A 23,008-nucleotide genomic window follows, 5' to 3' on the forward strand; every position below is an offset into this window, starting at 1 on the left:
GGCACCACTTATCCATACCTGAATGCATGTAACATAGCTCCAGCTACCTTTCATAACCTTACAACACATGCACAAATGAGATGCAAATAGTGAAATAGTGAAAACTAGATGCTATTTTCTTCAAAGTATTCAATAACCAAACTGAAATATCAGATACAAATTTGAACACTAAAGGCAAACAATTTCAAACTTGGCTTAGAAACATCCAAAAAAGGAAGAGGCTCTTTGATAGAAGCAAAAGGTTTTCCATGGGAGCCCCTTTGGTCAGAAACAATCATGAATCAGAATTCTTTTAATCAGGAAAATAAAATAAACAATCTTTGGAACAGCCCTACAGCAGACAGGCCATGGAAAATCGCTGGTCATTCAACTAATGAAACCTAGTAATAAATAATGGGAATCTGTTTGTGATGTTATTAATAGTGCACCATTTTCAATCGAAACACTAAACGTACAGTATAATTTAGCTTCCGTTGAGGCCCTTTTACTTGTCTTTACATGATTTATGTTAAGCATCTGGATCTGGAACGTACCATTTCATTTATGTGGCTGCTGTGTTCTTGGTTTCTCCTTGAATGGACCACAGCATTGTGGTCACCACCCTCAGAATAATCTCTGCTCTTTTTTGTATTGTCCTTGTATTTTTTCTCCTGCAACTTTTGATTATCCATGCGATCACTGCGAGTGTTTGACCTTTCCTGCCTCAATCTCCTATCTTCATTAGTGTATTGGCTTCCACGTGCATAGGCATCATCACGTCCCCTGTGCTGTGAAAGACTTTCACCTTCAATTCTATCCCTTCTCTTAAGCTGCTCACCATGCCGTCCTATGTCTTTCATTTGGTAGTCTTTTTCAGAACCATTATACTCATCCTTCACCCTTGCATGGTTAACCCATGCTTTATCTTCTGCTACCCGCCCGCTCCTTGTTGCTCCCCGTCCTTCTTCTCTTTCCCGCTTTGACATGCTTTCTTCATGGGATTGTTTGAGCCTATGCCACTCGTCTCTCTCCCTTTCCCTCTGCCTCTCACTCCTTTCTCTCTGCAACCAGCTGTCATCTTTATGCCTAACAGAATGGAGGTCGTCAATATTGTCTCTCATTCTTGGTTGGTCATCTCTCTTCCGCTGCTCTAAAACATCATCCCTTTCTCGCTTTCGACGACTAGTACTTTCTCTGTAACCATACAAGATGTCGTCTTTGTCAGCATGGTCCTTCCTTGGATATTCCTCATCTTTTCTTCTCTTGCTGTGGAGATCATCCACATTATCATATCGACTCTTCAAATTATCATCTCTTTCCCTATGTCGTGATCCCAATTCCTTATCCCGGTGTCCCCTCCAACTCCCATTGTCCACCTGCTTTCTCAAATGAAGATGTTCATCTTTGTCGCTTCTCTCACTCTCTCGACCCTTACCCCTGTGCCTAGATCCCATTTCATCACCACGCTCTCGCTTCCGTGTATCTTCAGCTCTAATCCTTCTGCTATGTGGATCCTCATCTCTCCTTTGCCAAGCCCCATCAGATATATCCCTCTCCCTTCGTCTATCAAAAGCCTCAATTTTAATAGATGAGTGATGGGCAGTGTTGGAATAAGATTCCTCCCTCCCTTTCACAACTGCACGGTTTCTTTCCACCTCTAGTTTTGCATTCCGATCATGCCTCCGAATATTTGGTTCATCTTCATCAATGTGTCTCTTCACATTCCCACTGCGTGTAGAGTGTCTGTCTTGTACAACTTCATCCTCAGTACCATCACGGCACTTCTGATAATCTTTACTGCTTCCAGATCTTGCTTTGCTGGTTTCAGTACTTCTTGTACCTTTCAGGTCCTCCACATCATCTGTTTCCATAAGTACAGGTTGCTCAACTCGAGAACTCAATTTTTGTTTCTTTGAACAATGAAGTGATTGTTCATCGTTGTCAGTACCATCTGCATTGATTATATCCATGTTTGTGTCACCCCTTTCCACTTGAGAGCCTCCATCAGCCAGAATTTGCTCACTATGCTCATCAACTTTATGTTCATGTTCATCGCTTTGTTCCCCAGCAGCTCCGACTGTGACAGGAGATGATAGTGGTGGGCTATGTTTACCATCAATGCTTTCAAGTGATTCTTCATTCTGATTATCATCAGGAGATGTTTTATCTTGTGAGCTTTGACTAGGAGAAACTTGGGGTGATCCTTCGAGGGTCCTTTCCTTTGTCTGCCTGAAATAAGATATTAAAAGTTAAAATATCAAATAACTACTACATACCCTTACCAAATCAATTAAACAGCAGAAGTTTCCTAAACCAAATATGGAAAATTGCAGCATATACATTACAAACAGGATGTTAGGAGAGATTTGCCAACAAGACAATATAGGTATTAGGAGCACTGACAGATCACAAACTAAATTACAAAACCAGAGCCCAAAAAAAACCTAGAAAGGAAAAATTATCGGACTGATACCAAATGGGATTATAGGCTCTATGCTGCCAATTTTACACGGAGGTTAGGTTGTCCATACCAAATAAAATAAGAAAACTAATCAATAGGTGACTCCAATAGAAGTTCAACATACATAAAGCAACAATTCTAACAAAGCAACTAACAACTTTTAACAATAATACAATAATTGAGGTCAATTAGTCAACATCAAATGATTGGGATCAGCAAAAAAATTACCTCACAGAAGTGTGTGGATTGAAGATTAAAAAATAATCTTCCAAAATTATTATTAAGTAATCAAAATGCATCTCATAAAACCCATCTCACTTCACAATAATCTTCCAAAAATATTATTTAGTAATCGAAGGGCATCATTAAATCCATATCATTTCATAAAAACTGAAATATACAAAGCATCAAACCTGGACCTGCCAACACAAGGCATGCACATGTGTCACGGTCCGCCTTTTTCACACCGTTGTGAAGGGCCGTGCGGCGCTAGCTAAAGCACTCTTGCTTAACTAGCCAGCCTTTTGTTTACCAACATTCATCCACGGAACACTTTCATTAACATTCAATCAGATAGCAGCGGAAATTATAATCAATTCATGAAAGCCGTGGCAACCAAGCAGTAAATATTGAAGCAAACGTAATTCATTAACAAATCCTCCGTTGACATGTTGTACTTAGCGAGGGAGGCAAGTAGGCTAAGCACGTTGACAATTGCTAGTGAGTTTTTACAATGATTGATGAACACTCACCCTCCCCTAAAGAGCTTTCTAGGCCATTCTCACTCTAGCACTAGGAAACATCAAAGTGACCGAGGAGTCATACTGCCTTATTTGGCTTACAATGAAAGAAATACTAGAAAATAACCCTACACTAGTATTTACATGATGGAAACCCATCCCAAACACACGAGATAAGCGGTCATAGGCAAGCATAATGCCCTGAACAAGCTTAGCCCGTGACATTCTCCCCCACTTATGCGGTCGACGGCCTCGTAGACTTTTGGCGATAGGTACACTTCAACTTTGTCCACGAATGGCTTCAAATCTTCCGTAGAAATCCAGCTGATTTCTTTGTCATCAAGGCGCTTCCACTTCACTAGGAACTTCTGCCGCTTCTTCCTTGAGGATATGAACTTTCTGCCTGCAAGGATCTCTTCAACATCATGTCTGTCAGGTTGCACTGTCTTCAACTCTACGCTGTTTGACTGACTTCTGCTCAGGTCGTTGGTGTTGGCGTTGAATGGCTTGAGGCAATTGACATGAAATTGCGGTTTTCTCTGCTGATCTGCCCACTTCTTCATCTGCTTAGAAGCTTTATCCAGATAGGCTTGGGCAAAGTCTGCATTCTGTCTCCCTTCACTGGTGAAGATGTATGCCTTAGGACTCTTTCGTCTGTACGGCTCGCCCACTGTGTGAGGTAACAGCGGCAGCTGGTCTATAACAAGCTCAAAAGGGCTCTTTTTGGTTGTTGAGCGCCTTTGGGCGTTGCCACAGAATGGAGCCACATCAAGTAGTTGCACGCCATTCTTCCGGTTGTCATTGACACAATGGCGCAAGTACTCATCTAGTAGCTCTCTGAATCTCTTCATCTGTTCGTCTGTCTGTCGATGATAACTCGAAGAGATGTCAAGGTGTGACCTGAATATCCTGAAAAACTCTGTTAAGAAGTTGTCAGTGAACATTAAATCTTGGTCACAAATAATAACTTGGGGAAAACCCCAAAGTTTCACAATAGTCACAAGGAACAATTGTGTCGTCCCCTCTGCCGAACAGTACTTTGGTGCGGCCATGAAAGTACCATACTTCTTCCGCTCCCCCTTGTCTTGTTGGCAAGTGAGACAAGTTTTGGTATAATCAACCACATCATCCCGCGTGTGCGGCCAATAATACCTTCCCAGTAGTCCTGTCATTGGAGTCATTCTCCGCGAATACCCCTTAACGAACTTCCTGCAGCATCCAGTAAGGCCAAGAAAGGAACGCAACTCCTTCACTGTCGTGGGGATCTTCCGTTCTTGAACCATCCTTACCTTCTCCATACCCCTCCGGATACGACCTTGTTCAACGACTTGACCAAGGAATTTGTTGCTCCGCCGAGCGAAAGAGAAATTCTCCTTCTTCAAATTCAGACTGTTTCCCTTCAGCCTGTCGAACACCTTCCGTAGATGCTCTTCATGTTTCCTCTGAAACGACACCGATGCTCCCAACGGTGTTTTGGAAGGGCGAACACATCCCGCTTCCACTTCATCAAGCTGTTTCCCCAACTCCACTATCTCTCTAGGCGCAATCCAACATGGCCTTTTAGCAGGTGGTTTCACTCCTGATAACAACTTGATCTCTTGCTCCACAGTCCGTCGTGAAGGCAAATTGTGAGGCAGCTTATCCGGCAACACCTCCTTATCCTCATCCAACACCGCTTGGATGGGCGTAGGCTCCAGCACTTGGCCTACTTCTTTGTCTACCACCACCGTGGCTAGACGTGTCTGCTCACCCTGACCCAATCCTTCATTGAGTTGTATGGCTGAAAGGGACTTCCCTTCGTCTCCTTTCGTTGCAACGACTTGCACCATGCACGAGTGATCTCCCATCAGACACAGGGAACCAGCCGAAGGCATCAGCACTGCCCTCGTCCCCATTAGGAACTCCGTTCCTAGAATGACTGGATAGTCATCCAATGGCACCACTGTGAAATTCGCATGACCTTCCCACTGTCCAAGCTTTATCACCACTTGCTTGGCTACTCCCAGAGTAGGCTGGGCTACAGAGTTAACTGCTTTCACGCGTCCTGTATCCTTCTCTAAGGATAAGTTGAGTCTTCCTGCTTCCAACTGCGAAACAAAATTATGAGTAGCCCCCGTATCCACCATAGCGCGAGTACTCTTCCCATTTATCCTCAAGTCCACAAACATTAACCCTTTTGCTCGTGTAACTTTCGGCATTTTGGCCTGCTTTTCCAATGCGTTCACTAACCGCACTGAACCCACCCTCGGGGCTTCATCCTCTTCCCCATCATCTTCCACTGCCTGTTCTACAATGGAAGCCTGTAAGGCATTAAGTGATGCTTTGTGAGGGCACTCAAAAACTCTATGAGGACCTCGACACAAGAAACACTCAATTTTACTCTTCCCCTTTCCATTTGGTGTGTTGAACCCTCGAGACGACGAAGCTTCCTGTGAGGTTGATGAACTAGGGTCGGCTCCCCCACTCTTGGGTTTGCCATTCTTGAAAGACTTTCCACCGTTTCCCTCTCCGCCAAACCGTTTGGACAAAGTGGTCTCATCACCAGCGTAGTCTGTCAAGCGTTCTGCAGCCGCTTGTGCAGTTGACAAGTCTTGAACCCTTTGTCTATGAAGTTCAGTTCTTGCCCACGGTTTCATCCCCTCTAGAAAATAGAACAACTTGTCCTTCTCCGACATATCCCGAATATCCAACATTAAAGCAGAAAATTGTTTCACATAGTCACTGATTGAACCCGTATGCTTGAGATCTCTCAGTTTTCTCCTTGCATTATACTCAACATTTTCAGGAAAGAATTGGGCCTTAAGCTCTCTCCTCAAGTCTGCCCAACTATCAATCACACAGCTTCCATTTTCAATTTCTCTGTACTTGGTACGCCACCACAGTTTGGCATCACCAACCAAGTACATGGTCGCAGTATCCACCTTTGCCTGTTCTGAGGCCATCCTCACAACGCGAAAGTACTGCTCCACATCAAACAAGAAGTTCTCTAACTCCTTGGCATCTCGGGCACCCCCATACGTCCTGGGTTCTGGCACCTTGGTCTTGCTAACTCCCGGAGTGTTGGAGTTCCCCATAGCAAGAACCATCACATTTACCTTTGCATCCAGATCTGCCATCCGGGCTTGCAAAGTTTCCACAGTGTGGCGAAAGTCCTCTGACATGTCGCCTATCAAACCTGCTTGATGTTTTTGTGATCCCCTCACTTCATCAACAAGTTCTCTCATCTGGGCCACCTCCGCGGCCATAGTGTTGGTTGACTCTTCAACCTGTGCTTCCAGCACGCTGATCCTCTCAGCATTGTTTGGTGCCATGGTCACTTACCAAAGCTTTCCAAACCCAACAACGAAGGCAATCGAATTCACGTAGCAACTCAACCTTGGGCTCTCACCAAGTGTCACCGACTTGGGCTCTGATACCAAATGTCACGGTCCGCCTTTTTCACACCGTTGTGAAGGGCCGTGCGGCGCTAGCTAAAGCACTCTTGCTTAACTAGCCAGCCTTTTGTTTACCAACATTCATCCACGGAACACTTTCATTAACATTCAATCAGATAGCAGCGGAAATTATAATCAATTCATGAAAGCCGTGGCAACCAAGCAGTAAATATTGAAGCAAACGTAATTCATTAACAAATCCTCCGTTGACATGTTGTACTTAGCGAGGGAGGCAAGTAGGCTAAGCACGTTGACAATTGCTAGTGAGTTTTTACAATGATTGATGAACACTCACCCTCCCCTAAAGAGCTTTCTAGGCCATTCTCACTCTAGCACTAGGAAACATCAAAGTGACCGAGGAGTCATACTGCCTTATTTGGCTTACAATGAAAGAAATACTAGAAAATAACCCTACACTAGTATTTACATGATGGAAACCCATCCCAAACACACGAGATAAGCGGTCATAGGCAAGCATAATGCCCTGAACAAGCTTAGCCCGTGACAACATGCATACAAATATAAATATATACCAATTACAAAAAGCATCCTCAAGCTACCCTAGAAGATAAATTAGAGATCAAAGAAAAGAACTGCCAGGGGAGGGAAAGAGACGAGTAACATCAAAGCAAAGAATCAACCGCACCCAGTCCCAAAAAAAATAAAAATAAATAGTGCAACTAGATCAATGAAGGAAAATTGTCTCAACTTCATTCTTAGAAAGGAAACAGAAAATGCAACACAAAATAAAAGCTAAAAATTCCATCACCTTAAAAGAGGAATCATCAGTACTACTACTGTGCATGTGTACCTAAATATACAAATTGATGACTCCTATTCTGTATACCAATAATGTGCCAAATTTTAATACACTGCGACTCGACTGTTGATCCAATTGTAGGACTGAGTGCCTGCCACTGTACCAAAAAGTTGCAGCAAGCAGTGGAAGTGCTAATTGAATCCTTTAAACCACAGCAACTCAAGCGCCATGTTTCAACAGTGACCCAGGCCTCCCTCACACATGCCAATTGTTGCCACACCTTGACCAACACCTTTCCCTCAATGTGATCCAAAATTTTTTTAGAGGAATAAGTTCTATAATTTTTTTCCTTTCCTTCCAGGCCCATAGTCCACCCCAAAACTGAGCCTACTCCCACCAAACGAATTCCAATAATAGCCAAAGCCAAGTTTTCCAAAACTGAGCCTCTACCACTCCCCTCCATGACTCTTCTTTATCCACCACAAATCTCCATACCATTGTTCCAACAAAGCCTTATGGTAAGTCAGGAGCTTTTTGACTCTGAACCCTCCATCACAAACTGACTATTTCACCACCTTCCACCTCACTAAATGGGATTTGGACTCAGTTCCACTACTACATGACAAAAATCTTCCCTATCATCCAATCTCTTCCAAACTTCTGGCCACCAAACTCAGAAGAGGGAAGAGAGACAAAGTAGGTTGGTATATTGGTTAGAGAACTCTTTATAAGTGTTATTCTCCCCCCTTTTGAAAGACAATTCTCTTCCACCCTGCTAATTTTTTGTCAAATCTTTCCACCACTAGGTCCCAGACTTCCAAATCCATCTGCCTTTGAACTTGAACCCTAACAGTAACCCCAAATAGAATAAGGCAATGTCCCCCCTTTACACTGAAAAAGAATGCCAACAACTCACTTCCACTCCTTCCCCAAGAGGAATTAACTTGCACTTCCCCAGATTAACCTTCCACCAGAAACTGCTTCAAGAGCCAAGACACAGTGAAATACACCTCAAATTAAGAAAGGAGTGGAAAGAAGGGATCCCCACGCCACTTCGAACCCTGTGATCACACGACTTTCCTCTGTTTTGGACAACATTTTTCTCACTACCCCATAACCAAAATAAAATGGAGTCGAGAAAAGGGGTTCCCTTGCCTTAGGCCCTAGAACAGTGAGCACTAAAGCTCCATTTGGATCAAGAAATTTTATGTGAGAAAAGTAAAGGAAAAGAAAACAAGAAAGCAATTTCTTATTGTATTTTCTCTAATTATCAAATACAATTAAGAATTAAAATTTGTTTAAATACGAATTTTTTTTTCTGGATAAGAAAAAAGTTTAGAAAAACCAATCACTAGTAACATGCAAAATCAAATTTTGTTCATTAATTTACTATACGTTTTATATTCCTTAGTTCCCAAACATGAAAAAGTGAATTCCTTCATATTTTCCCTTCATTTCCTCAATGTCTTCTAAGTTCCAAATGGAGCCTAAAGGAGTGCCATATATAAGAATGGAAAATATATGGGTAGAGATCCATTTCTAGATCCAATTCTTCTACCTCTTCCCCAATCCCTTCATCTCCATCGTATAAAAATAAGAAAATCCCAACACACATGATAATATGTCTTCTCCATATAAAGTTTGCAAGTAATCCCCATATTCAAGGTCTTAAATTTGATATTTTTTGACTGAAGCTTCAAGGCAACAAAACTATGGAAATTTCAATGAAATTTTGACATCAATATCAATTTCAGTTAATTTTGATAGAAACTTTGTGAAGCAGAAACTGACTGCCATTTCGATTTCAAGGATGGTGGAAAGAAAATATTTCGACAAAATTTAGACAATTTTGTGGAAATTTAAGACCAAGCCTATATTCTTCCTTCTCAGTTTGCAGTTCACACCTCATTTGCAACTAAAGCCACATCCAAAATTTGCCTTTATAAAAGCATATTTGGAAGGACCCACAACCACCCCCAATCACTTTATTCAACCACTTGGCAAGAACTTCCAATAAAAGTGTATAAATATAAATGCTACTCATCAAGCAAATAGGTCAGAAGCCCTTTATATTAATATTAGTAGCTCATTCTTTTTCCGAATCAAAGCCACAAAGCTACTAGTCAGACCTTTCATAAACTTCCCTGTCCCATGGCACTGGCAGTAAACAAAAACATTAATGAGCTCCTCCTTTACCACTCCCAAATTCTCCTCAAAGATTCTAGGAAAACCATAAAGTCCTGATGATTTGTCCCTATTGCAATCTTTGAGAGCCACCACCACTTCCTCCCTGCTGAACAGTGTTTCCAACCAGCTGGCTGAGCCTGTCCCAATCATTTTGAGCAACATTCCATCAAGCTATGGTCTTTGGCTAAGTTACTGTCGAGATCTTCATAAAAATAGCAAATGGCAGTTGGCACCTCATCCGCCTCATATAACCTGTCAATCACTTCCAACCTTCCAGATAAAGAAGTTGTTGTTCTATGGACGAACTTTGTATTTTTACCCCTTCTTTTAACCATAAGGTGCTCTAAATTTTTGCCTCCAAAATATTTCCTCCATCCTATCACATTGGACAGATCTTTCTTTACTACAAATCTTCCCATCCCCTCTCTCCTGGAAACAGAGTCCTTCCCCCTCCTCTTTTGCTGTCTAGCTCACTGATTTCACAAAGTAGGCTCTCCTTCCTGACACTCAAGTCCCAAAAGATCTGCAGCTTCCATTTCTAGATCTCCATTCTAAAACCCTTCAGTTTTGAAATCACTGCAAAGCTCGTGTGAGACACCTGTTTTTATTTCCACAATTCTCCAACCAAGTATTCCACTAATCCTAGTCTAGAATACACTCACCCACTTATATAATTCCATTCTCTACTTGGTTTTATAAAAATGAGCACCTAATTGCATGCACACACCTAGAAAAACTTCATTTAATTAAGTAGAAATGCAAAGTAATATGGAAATTCTATATTTAATCAAAATGAATACCCTAACTCCCTGACTCCCATGCATAAAGTAAAATGAGGTATCAGAGTAGCAAAACAATTTTTAAAATTTTAAATTTATGTACTTATTTAAATGAAATGCATACTGTGCCCATCTAACGTTGTATCTTACTTCTCCTCATTAGAGGTGCCAAAGTCCCCACTGGAACCAGGATGACGTTGCCTAGGAGCATCAGGAGGTAAGGATGAAATTCCATCCCTTTCAGGTATGTTGTCACGAACAGAATTCGCGATAGGTGCCCTCCTTCCAGCCAGCTCCCCCTTCTTATTGTTGTAAGTGTGTGGATATTCATCGTAATATTCAGTATTCACCCGCACATTATCATCTTCAAGACCTCTGAAATCCTCTCCCTGATTATCATTGTCTGGTCGTTCCAGGACCCCATTTCCTGTGGAAGAATCATCATCTACAGAGTCTTGCAAGACAATCTGTTAACCCAAGAAACATTTAGTGAATTTATAAAAGTAGTATTAAAACCAAAACTGTCAACAATGAAATTATAAATTAAATGAAAATGAACTGAAATTTCCTGCTACTTGTATTCCATCAATATGTTTAACATTCTGCATATGCACTGCAAGCATATAAATGCACTAGGAAAGGGTACATATCTATGTGAACTAAAAAAGGATTTGACTAACAACCTCAATGATTGCATCAGAATCACGAATTCGTGGTGGTCGGGTATCAATGGAGGGGAGACGTTCGCCATATCCACCTTCTACCTGTATTGCTCTTCCAGTAGGCTGGTAAGAAATTTACAATGAATTAAAACATTGAACATGGACACTGATAGCGCATACAAACTTGATAATTGATACATCTAAGAATACATGACCTTCTCTATTAGTTTCATAGATTCATCAAGCAATCAAAATGTGCAAAACACAGGTCAATGGACAAGAGAGAGCTTCATAGAGAGATTGAAATTTCTGTACAGCAAAAATCTGATTTGCCAAAGAGAAATCTTTTTAAATGAAAAAGAAATCAACAGCTGATACATACTAATGGTGGCCGCACACGTGCAGATCCTTTAGCCAGGTCACCTTGTCCAGCATCTGTTTTTCCAGAATTTGCATTTTCAGCTGTAACATCATGAATACCAGCAGCAGCTGCTAGTTCTGGGGGCAGATCCGGATCGTAATCCTGCAATACAAAAACAAAAATAAAATAAAGAATTGTCTGTGATCCTTAGCACACAAATATAGATATAAGGAGCCAAAATAAAATGATGCAAAAGCCCAGCATTACCTGCTCTGTTCGCCCACTTTCATAAACTCGAATTTTGCTTTGCATGGTAGCCTCCAGGCGTAGTTGCTCCTGCATAATTTATTTATTTTTTCCCTTCTTAGCTTTCATTTAATTAGTAAAAAAAAAAAAAAACGAGTAATACTTACTAGCTGTTTGGAGTAATCTTTCCAGCTGTCCTCGTTCAAACCAAAGTTAAAAAAATCAGATATATCAACAGCAGGCAGCTTCCATGGTTTTTCCTCAAAACCATCAATGTCAACATCAAATATGGTCCTGAAAATAATAAATATGGTCAATAATCACATCATCAGAAAAAATAATAAATACAAAATTTAACTAGTTTACATATGGAACAAGAATGAATAATAAATATAGTCAATAAGCATATCATCAGAAAAAAATAACAAATACAAAATTTAACTATTATACATATGGAACAAGAATATTCAACTACAAAAACAGGTATGCATATCCGAAAATGTCTACATAAACCCTTTCTACATCAGATCCTTCTCCATTAAATGCTAAATGTTGGTGTTTAAGTAGGCCCAACACCCATGCCAAAAGAACGATATTTACTGCAATTTAAATTAAGAAACCTAAAACACTAAAATTTAAAGCATTACTCAACTTATTCAAAACATTATGAAGACTGGACTAAAAATTCACCGCATGGAATATGCAACAGGAAATGATCATCCCTAGAACCAAAATTAAATTATTAAAGAAATATTTACAAGAAAATACCCCCTTAGCATCCAAATTACAGACCCTTCTAACTTGCCTTTGAGGAAAACAGAATTAATCAAGATAACTCAACCATCAAACAAGATCACACATCTCTCTCTCTCTCTCTCACGCAAATTTCTCTTAAAGAAGAAGCTACAAAAAGCAAAGTCCTAATGAAAACTAAAGAAACCAGAGATGATGGTGATGGTGATGATGATGATGATGATAAGTGATCCTTATTTGCATATGCATAGATGGCTAAAACTTAATCAGAGACAATATAAAAAGCAATTCAAGATTTGGTGATGATTTACTGAAGCCTGATTAAGCACTCTTATGAGTTAAGTCAAAGCCATGTGCACTGCAATTATTGGTGAGCCTGTTTGCTGGCTTCCAGGCGCTTTGGAAGGATTGAGTTTAAGGAGAATCACGGAGCGTTGGGTGGAGTCCAATACCACCACAGAACCTAAAACCAAACTGAATCACTCAATCCTCCATACCGTGGAACCAGGACAGAAGTGAAGACCCCATGAAACAACAAATAACCTTCAGGTTCAGATTGACTGATATGTTATGCAACGTGGTTTTGGGATCAATGCCCGGAAATTCTAAAGAAGACACACTGACATAAATACAAAGCTTCACTAAATAAATAAATAAAAAAAAATTCACTCTTTTCCCCTTCCCAACTTGGAAATACCCTTGAACATTTTCAGAAATTATGCCCTCCACATATTGCCAAGAGTTAAATTACCTATTGAAACAACAAAAGCAAATATGAGGTAGCAACCTTGTCAAATAACATGATTTTCCCTAACAACATATTTCCAGCAACGAAAAAAGAGTTTAAAAAGAGTCATCATATATTGAATTTGTCTTCTTTTAAAATGAGCCACCTGCTGTTGCCAATAAAATATTTTATTTTGAGATTTTTTTGAGTGCAAAAGTAAAAATGATAAAAAATAAAACATATGATGATTGTCCTGCAAAACAAAAAGCACCTCAATCCTCTTTACCCGATCTCAAAGTTATTGATCCCCAATATCTGCCTCAAGTTTTTCACTAATGATTAGCAATGAATAGAGGCAGTTACCCAATGTGTCCCTATTAGGGTGGGTTCAAGCAATGTTTGTCCTAGCTAGAAGTGGAATTGGAAAAGAGCAATGGAATCGAAGTGCAGTGGCCTGGCCTGCCCTGTAGTTAAATAAATAATTAATATAAATCTATCTGTTCAAACTCCACATTACAATCTAAGTTGCCACCCAACTTTCATCATTTGCCTCTTCCCATCAGAAAAGGCTTGTTCACTCCTCATTTATGTTGCACTCATATAGTTTTAGGGCTCTCTTTTCAACTTTATTACTTTCTTCTTCTTCTTCTTCTTCTCCTTCTCCTTCTTCTTCTTCTCCTCCTCCATCATCTTCTTCTTCTTGTTGTGTTATACTGTTATCTTGTTATGTTTTATATCAAATTTTTTCCTTTTTTTCTCTTTTTTTTTTTTTTAATCATCTTCATGCCATCAGTTTCTTCTTCCTCATGCCTCAACATGTTAGCAGCTTTTTGCATTTCCTAGGTACTACCACATTTGTGGAAAGCAAAACCAAATAGTGGCTCTCGAACTTTTGGGCCTTCTGTGCATTTGAGGAGTTAAAGTTCTAGTAATTTTAATTCAGGACTTCAACACATATGATCACTTGCAATCAAGTCATACTGACATCAGGGAGACACTGTGACAGAGGATCACTTATGGATAAATCTAGTTGATCATATGTTGTTTGAAAATTTAGAACTAAGGGATTTATTTTTTAAATTAGCAAATCTATATTTTTTAGAAGTTTAGTTTACTTTAGGGTTATTTTGTGTATTTTAAGTACTTAAGGGTTATTTTGTAAATATATGTTTTACTTGTAATGATAGGGTATAATTCTTTCTGTATTGCATTGGACAGTTATTATCACTTGAAATCAGATCAACTGCTTTCCCCCTCTCGTGCAGCCCTCTTCCCCTTCCCCCTCTTCTTCCTCCTCCTTTCTTCCCTTCTTCTCTGTTCCATTTCTAATTCTCTTTCGGTCTCTCTCTGTTCTTCACTCTCTTTCTGTTCTCTGTTCAGTCCTTGCTTTCTGTCCAGCAGCCACTTTTCTTCTATCTTCTTCTTTTTCTTCCTCTCCTTCTGATGTAGGACGGATATTAGAATTTATATATACAGATAGAATTGAGAGAATTATAAGACGAAGAAGAAGAGAAGAGAAGAGAAGCAGCATCAGCAGTGGGGAGGCAGAACAGAAAAAGAAGAACGGAACAGAGGTGAAAGGCAGAATCAGAAGAAAAAAAGAGAAGGAAGGAGAAGAGAGGAGGAGGAAGAAGATGATGATGATGACGAAGAGCAGGACCTGCGAGAGAGAGAGAGAGGGGGAGGGGGGACTGCAATCTAATTCAAAACAATAACCATACAATAACTTACATGTCCAGCACTTATACCCACTACTAACTAGAACACATATTTACATAAAAGCCTCAATAAAACAAGAAATTACAAAATAACCCTAAAGTACTTAAATACACAAAATAAACCTAAATTGACTAAACTTCTAAACTAACAAGACTTTCCCAAACTAAAATATAAAAAACTAGATACAATATGAGCATCTAAAATCCTCCATTGGTGGTTCTCCATCAAACTCCCCTTGTTAGAGAAAACTCGACCTCGAGTTTTGTAATGGCTTAGTAGCTTTAGCTCCATGTGAGGGAACAAAGTCAAACATGCAGGAAAATCAAGAGGAGGCACGATCTGCATTGCATCGTCAATCACCATTAGAGAATATGTAGTAGATTTTCCAACCGCAAGTAGCATAGAAGGCTGCAATGTCCTCTGCTAAAATAACAAGTCCTCCAAACAAGAAATCAATTTAATATCCAAATCTATTGGCAGCTAAAGCAAATATGCATTCGGTCCGTACTCTAAGATGATGGACAACGTTTCACTAGATTTGGTTAAGGAAAATGTGGAGGGAGAAGATGAAAGGGATGGAAGTGCAAGTTTACTGGATTGAGGAGAAATAATCTAAAGAGGATTTTTAACAATATGATTGAAGAATTTTCAATAAACTCTACAGCAGCCAATTGTTCCTCGCTCTTTGGGTTAGAAATGGAAAATTGAGGTTGAAGAGCAAGGTCATTGACAGGCATGTCTGTCCTAGTAGTTGGCAACTCATGTAGTTGTTCAATGCAAGTTTCAACAACCAAGTGTGATGACAAATCAAGGTCCATCTTTGGCCTAGAGGCCCCGACAAATGCTTAGGGTCACTAAAGACAAGTCTACGACCTCATTTTGAGAAGATACGTGACTCACATCAACAGAAGAATCAAAAAATAAGGCACTAGTTATATCCATGTCATTTATGTAGTCATGATATTCTATTATACAACAATTTGGATAGGCACTTTTGATATCCTCAACAAGTTGAGGACATCTTTGGTGGGCTTAGGACTACCCTTGACCATTGAGAAGAATCATGAGTCACATCCACTAAAGAATCAAAAAATTGTGCACCAGTAATATGCAAATCATTTATGTAGTCATGATACTCAATTACACAAGAATTTGCATTGGCACTTTTGATATTTGATTGTTTATCCTCAACAATTAGAGTTTTCTCTTGAACATTTTGTGAGGATCTAGGAATACTACGTGACCATGGAGAAATTGATTTGGAATGATGAAATTCTTTAACATAGGAAGTGGCATTATAGGTTGGTGGTTGGAGAAATCTCTCAGCTTCCAAAGCCATGTGGTAAGTAGTGGGGTATTTTTCAATTCGCATAATCATAAACCTTTTGATTTCATCCCTCAACCCTTTTCTTGAACAAAATTACCATTCTAGGTTCCTTACTAAGAGCATACCAATAAATAAGGTCTCTAAATTTAAGGTAATAATTGGTGACACTAGAAGAAAGTTGTCTAAGACTACACAATTGGTCCAGTAATTGTGGAGAATTGCCAACTATGTTGGAACTACATATACGGAATTTACTCATTTTTTTACATTTTTTTTTCCAACCAAAAAGTAAATATGGACCGATGCAAACTCAAACAAGTACCAAAAGATAAGCAACATTAAATCAATTTCTATGGAGTCCAAGTAGTGTAAGTCCATACAATGTCACCAAAATCTCCTTGCTCAGACTTCGTAGTTTCGAGATTTCAACTTTTCACTTCAACTTCTCACAGATGCTTCAAGAACTATGCTAGCACACTGATTTTACTCCAAAAAGATATACTAAGCAATCCGTGATTAGTTTCTTCAAATCAACATCAAAATCTCACGGAGGGAACCAATTTGTCACAGTAAAATCTCAAAACACATCAACTAGGCTTCAATTTGGATGTTGGCAGGTCTTCAAAACTCTGAAATTTGCTGGAGCAGTCCAAGATTAGGCTGTATTTCACCTTAGGAATGTGAACCAAGCTTTCTACTTCAATATTCACTCAGAAAGCTTCAAAATATCAGGTAAAATCCAAATTCTTGAAGCTGGAAGGAATTTCTCGCAAATCTGAGCAAAAGGGGGAAAATCCAGCAGCTTCCCCACGAGCGTGGCCGGCGCATGTGGCGCATGAGCCGCCGTCAGGGCTTCTCCGACAGTGAGCTTCTGGGTGGAAGCAGATCAGAGGGTGGGGATACCAGTGACGGTGGCTGTGCAGGAAGAAAATTGCAGGAAATAGGTGATTTATGGGGAGTCGACTGGAAAGTTTCCAGCCGGAGTGTGGCCCCTCCAGTGATCGTACGGAGATGAAATTTGAGGGATGGTGTTTCGGGTGTGTCTGATTTGGTGGTAAGGGAGGTGTTGTTGTTTGATTGGTGGAAATTTGGGTTTCAAAACCCAGGGCACGACTGTAATTTCCTGAAAAAGTTGCAGGCTGATGAACGCTTCTGTTTTCTGGGATTTTCCTGTGACTTCCGAATTGCTATTACAGCAATGAAGCCTGATAGAGAATGCAATTGTGTGGTGGATGTGGCTTTCAGCTCCTACAAATCTAATGGAAGAACAGCAACAGGGAAGTCTGAGACTGAGCCTAATTAGGCTTCGATACCAATTTGGTGTAGGACAGATAGAAGAGAAGCAGCAGCAGCAGTAGGGAGGCAGAGCAGAAAAAGAAGAACAGATAAGGGGAAGAACAGAACAGAGGTGAGAAGCAGAATCAGAAGAGAAAAGAGAAGGAAGAAGAAGATAAAGAACAGAACGAGCGAGAGAGAGAGAGAGAGAGAGAGAGGGAAACTGCAATGTGAATCAAAACAATAACTAACATATTCAGCACTTATACCCACTACTAACTAGAACACATATTTACATGAAAGCCCCATTAAACAAGAAATTACAAAATAACCCTAAAGTACTTAAATACACAAAATAAACCTAAATTGTCTAAAAATCTAAAATAAAAAGATTTTCCCAAACTAAAATATAAAAAACTAGATACAATATGAACATCTAAAATCCTCCATTGGTGGTTCTCCATCACCTCCTCTTCTTTCTAATTCTCTCCCATAATTCTCTCTCTCTCTCTTTCTATTCCTGAATTTCTGTTCCAGTCCCACATCAATTTAGAATCAGAGCAGGTTTGATCCACCCACAATCTACTTCTGCCCTACATCAACTTGGTATCAGAGCAAACCACAACCACCACACGGCCCTGTCAGCCCCTAAAGTCAGGTTTAATTCTGAATTTTTTGGAATTTATGCAAGACATCCAGGATTATTGTTGATAAATTGGAGAATCTACAACCAGGGAGACCAACATTTTTAATATTTTTCCAGATGAATTTGAGAAATGTTACATGGGCTTCTATGCTTTGTCAGTTTGTCTTAAGGATATTACTTGTTTCAAATGATTTCCATAAAGAGAATTCACAGTTTGCTGTTCTATACTTTCATCTTGATATTTATTTTGAACACAATGTGACGCCAGGAACAAGAAGGACAAGATTTGCATATTACAAGTTTGTGAGCTATGCAGCTGAGTGGTGGAATAGAATACAATACTACCAAAGGCAACAAGGTAAAACTCTCAAATTCTGGGGAGGATTCCTTGTCTCCAAATCATGTACTCTGCTTCTCAGTCTTTTAATAATAGTCTTCTTTTATCCATAAAAAAGAATGAAAAGTGTGTTAATATCAGAATTCTTCCATGAGTATTATGATGAGATCACCTTTCATCTCAAGAGAAGAAAGAGTTTCTATTTTTGACAACATGAGCTTCCAATCTCAAAACAGCCTATCAAACATGAAACAGAAGTGGTTATGGAATATGATCATAGAAAAGAGGAAATTGCAAGTGAATCTGACTAGTCAAAACAACCCATCAAGGATGAATAGAAATTATTATTTTTCATACTACATCTACGATCACAAAAAGGAGGAAATTACAAGTGAGCCTGAATTTATTGTTATGGCTTATTAATGTGGAAATGAAACCTCCAGTGATTGTGTGCGGATATTAGGCCACATTGCATCCTTGAAGGGCAAGCAAATGCAATGGAACAAATTGTTCACGTTGTAGAAGAGTCCAAGGAGCAGGCAGCAAAATTAAATGTTAAAATTGGGAATTCAATTCAATACAAGTGCTTTTTAGAGAAAGCAATTGTTGGATCTTGTGAAAAGTTTGACACATAGATCTTAAGCCTTGAATCATCTTCCAAAATGTGATAATTCCCCACCTATCAACTTTATTGGGGATTGGGAACCTTGAGGAGAGTTACAATAATTAGCTGTTGACAATTGCATCCCAGTTGAACATGGACAATGTGAAATTACAAGATGAATGGCTCATGGACACAGACTCTCAGCTCTTGTTGCATCATTGTAAAACTCAAGGTCGAGTTTCCTCTAACAAGGGGAGTAGGATGGCTTGCAGATGATTCTAGGCAATCATATTTTGTTTGAAAACTTTGAACTCAAAATTTTGTTTTAAATTACTAAATCAAGATGTTTTTGAAGTTTAGTTAATCTTGGGTTATTTTGTGCTTTTTAAGTACTTCAGGATTATTTTGCAATTATATGTTTTGCTTGTAATGTTGGGGTAAAGTACTTTCTTTTTAATGCATTAGACAGTTAATTATCATTTGAAATCAGATTTCCAAATACTGTTCCCCCCCTCTCGTGCAGCCCTCATCATCTTCCTCCTCCTTTCTTCTTCTTTCCTTCTTCTTCCCTTCTTCTCTGTTCTGTCTCTAACTCTCTCTCTCTCTCTCCCTCCCTCCCCTGTTCCCACTCTGTCTAGCAGCCACTTTCTTCTATCTTTTTCTGTTCTTCCTCCCCTCTTCTCCTCTTCTCCTCTTCTTCTTTCTATTTCTCTCCCATATTCTCCCTCTTTCTCTCTCAATCTCTGAATTTCTGCTCCACACTACATCACACTGCCATCTAGGCCGACAATAAGCATACAAAGCCACATGACTTAAAAAAAAAGGTTGATAAGCTGGAGATTTTTTGCTGAAGAGTCAGGTAGCCATGCAAATGACGAAAACAAATAGAAGCCCCGATTTACCTTCAAGATTTGGTTTAAGAAAAGGACAAAGAAAGGGGCAAAAAGGGCTACATAAAAGGGAGTTCGAGAAAATCATGGCACAAAAACCCAGCTTTTTTCCCTTTCCACTGCTCTTCCTACATTTTTGCAATTTGTTTTCAAAAGTTAAACAAGTTAGAAGGGATTGAAGGTATTGGACCTATGGTCTCCAAGATCCAAGAATTAACTTTTGGAAAGTGTCACCTATGAAGAAGCTCATATGACTATATGAAGTGGGTACATTTTGACACATCTAGTATTGAGATGGGTTCTATACATTTGTATGGATATTAGTTTGGACATGCAATATAGTCCAGGTCATCAATTTTTTGGACAAGTATGCATGCCCCAAAAAAGGGTCCAGCTCATCAATTTTCTAGGGGCCATCTCACCTCTCATGCATTAAAGCACCTTTCCCACTCTGATGACAATGAGATCCCATAAGAAATTGTATGACTTGAAGTCGAATCAATAGAACTTGAAGTCCTCAAATGGAAGTAACACAAAGTTCAAGCACTATTATGTTGGTTTTACCAACTGGAAACACCAACAATTGTATTTGGATGGAAATTTGAGTAAAGTTTATTGTTGGGGGGGGGGGGGGGTTTGGTTGAAGACACAAGTTCTCAAAAAATACCAAGTTTTCTTAGGCCCCGTTTGGTTATGGATCCAAAAAAAAGTTTTTGTATTGTTCTTTTGTAAAATGAAGACAAGGGATTGTATCATGTATTTTTTATACTCAAAAGTGCATCATAGCTGCGAAATTGTTTCTAGAAATGAAAACAATGGAACTGCATTTGGTCAAGGTTGATCCAAGTGGTAATTTTCAAGTAAAAATAATACCCATTAGTATAATTATTATTATTAAAAAATGAGTTACACCCCATACCGTGTTCTCATTGTAGATGGAAAAGTGTATTCGAAAACACAGAAACACCTTAAAATCATTTCCTAAAAACTTGCATTTTTAATAATAATTAGTATTAAAAGGTGAGTTATACTCCGTGCCTGTGTTTCAGTATCTGGAAAAGTGTGTCTGAAAACACAGTAACATCTTAAACGATTTCCTTAAAATCTGTATTTTTTAGGGGTGTTTTTGATCATTTCCAAAAACAGTTTTCCAAGAACAGAAACAAACATGAATTTCATGTATTCTTTGTATTCTGCATTTCTGGACATAGAAAAATGCATGCAAAACCTTACTCAAGTGGGCCCTTAGTTTCCCTTCCCCCCTAATCAGGATTTGGAGGTTTTCCTCTAACAATGCTGGGGAGGTGGGTGGGATGTAGGTATCCATCTCCCACCCCATTTCCTTTTCTACATTTGATAGATCAAATACACAATGGTTTCTGTAATATTTGTCACATCATAGAAATACATATCTAATTGCAGACAGATTTTAGTTGTGTCATAACAGTTTAGCATTTTGCACATGGAGTAAAGCAAAAAACAGATAATGCTTCTATTAATGAGTTCATATTACAGTTGGTAAAGAAGAACCCAGCATATGTAGCCATTTGAAGATTACTTGTGAGATGGTAGTGTGAACTCCAGGCCAACGCCAAATCCGCGCCCCAACATATTATTGCCCCAAGGCGCAAAATTTGAATGATAATTTTTCTGCATGGATGGAGCAGTTTTAATTCCTGTTGGACGCCAGTCACCTCTACCCCGACCAGCAATGGGGCCCATGTTGACTAGCGGACGAACTTGCCCCAAGGCTCCTCCAGGACCACCAGTCGTAGCCCCAGGCATTGGCGCTGCACCAGGTCTGACATACTGCATGCCAAACATATGAGATCGTAAGGTATATGCAAGTATAAAGAAAAATAAGTGGCAAAAGTAATGAGTGCGCCCATAAATGGTGTGAGCAGAAATTGTGATTTCAAGGATGTTTCCAAGCTGAAGCTTCACATAAAAATAAATAAATGATCAAACTATTAATCAGCAAAATATTGTATATATTGTACATGTTCTTTCATACACAAGAACAACAGGAGAAAAGTTCTACGTTCTTATGCATGAAAACTCAAAGAGTATGCACTTTCTGCATTATGTCACCTTTAAAGGATATCAATAGAAGAAACAATGTAGCAGGAAAAATACATAGAGTTGGAAAACTGAAGATAATACAAAAAAAGTGCATTTACAGACCGAATGCCCAGGGAAACCAATGAAGTCAAAAAATTATTAACCATTTTAATTAACAATAATTGTTTTCCTCCTACGCAAATCACATAAAACCAATTGAGAACATGGGAACTTGCAAGAATATGCAGTCCATTCCCTAAAGGAAGGTAATTCAAAACAAAATAAAATGCTGGAGAGTGGGGATGGAAATTGGAAACTTCACAACGACCTAATATTTATTTGAAACCTGCTTTATCCATGACCAAAAAAGAGAAGGTCCAATCGTACCAGGAAAAGTGCAAGAGAGAACAAGAGCTAAAAGGCTGCAGAGTACAGGGATCATCTTCGCCACAATTACATTAAGTGGGCATGAATGAAATACCAAAAAATGGAGATCAAAACAGCACGCTTTCAAAAATTTCAGGGAGAAGAGTGCACCTCAAATTGACTGGTCAGACATTTGTAAGTATACAACCAAAAAGAATAAATTATATCCCAATTTAGTTAAAAAATAGCTCTGTAAGACACTATGACTCCAAAGAACTATCAAAAACTGAGGAAAGAGCAGCCTAGATTCAATTTAACTATTGTAAGTGCAATCAATTAAGCAACACATAAGTTAAGCTAGCTGAATATGTTGTTCACATAAGGCTAATGAAAGGGCGTGCACAAAAAAAGAAATATTTAGGGTGTGATTAATAAGATTTTTAACACCATTCAACACCCTTAAAATAAGAGTTGAGCGGGGCCCCCCCCCCCCCCCCCTCCTCCTTTCTCCCAAAAAAAAAAAAACACTTGACATGGATTTGAAAAAGCCAACCACAATCGAAGTGCTCCCTGTTACGCCAAGAAAGGCAGCAAAGTAGATGATATGATGACAAGAATGAAAAAGTTTCACACTCATTAATTTGGCTGCTTGTTCCAATTTCAATAACCTTAGAAAAGACAGAAAATACCAGAT

The 23,008-nt window shown here is 39.3% G+C and overlaps 1 protein-coding gene across 1 annotated transcript in view; it reads right to left on the reverse strand.

The window, feature by feature from the left end:
- Positions 1-23,008, reverse strand: part of LOC131157552 (FIP1[V]-like protein) — a 30,883-nt gene that overhangs the window by 3,210 nt on the left and 4,665 nt on the right. Inside the window, exons 2-8 of the mRNA XM_058111793.1 lie at positions 21,446-21,696; positions 11,777-11,903; positions 11,631-11,699; positions 11,385-11,525; positions 11,024-11,125; positions 10,491-10,807; positions 534-2,208 (exon numbers count right to left, since the gene is read on the reverse strand). Of these exons, the coding sequence (XP_057967776.1) occupies positions 534-2,208; positions 10,491-10,807; positions 11,024-11,125; positions 11,385-11,525; positions 11,631-11,699; positions 11,777-11,903; positions 21,446-21,696 (2,682 nt within the window). The remainder of the gene's footprint in view (positions 1-533; positions 2,209-10,490; positions 10,808-11,023; positions 11,126-11,384; positions 11,526-11,630; positions 11,700-11,776; positions 11,904-21,445; positions 21,697-23,008) is intronic.

Source organism: Malania oleifera, chromosome 6 (genome assembly GCF_029873635.1).
Source record: "Malania oleifera isolate guangnan ecotype guangnan chromosome 6, ASM2987363v1, whole genome shotgun sequence".
Lineage (NCBI taxonomy): Eukaryota > Viridiplantae > Streptophyta > Magnoliopsida > Santalales > Ximeniaceae > Malania > Malania oleifera.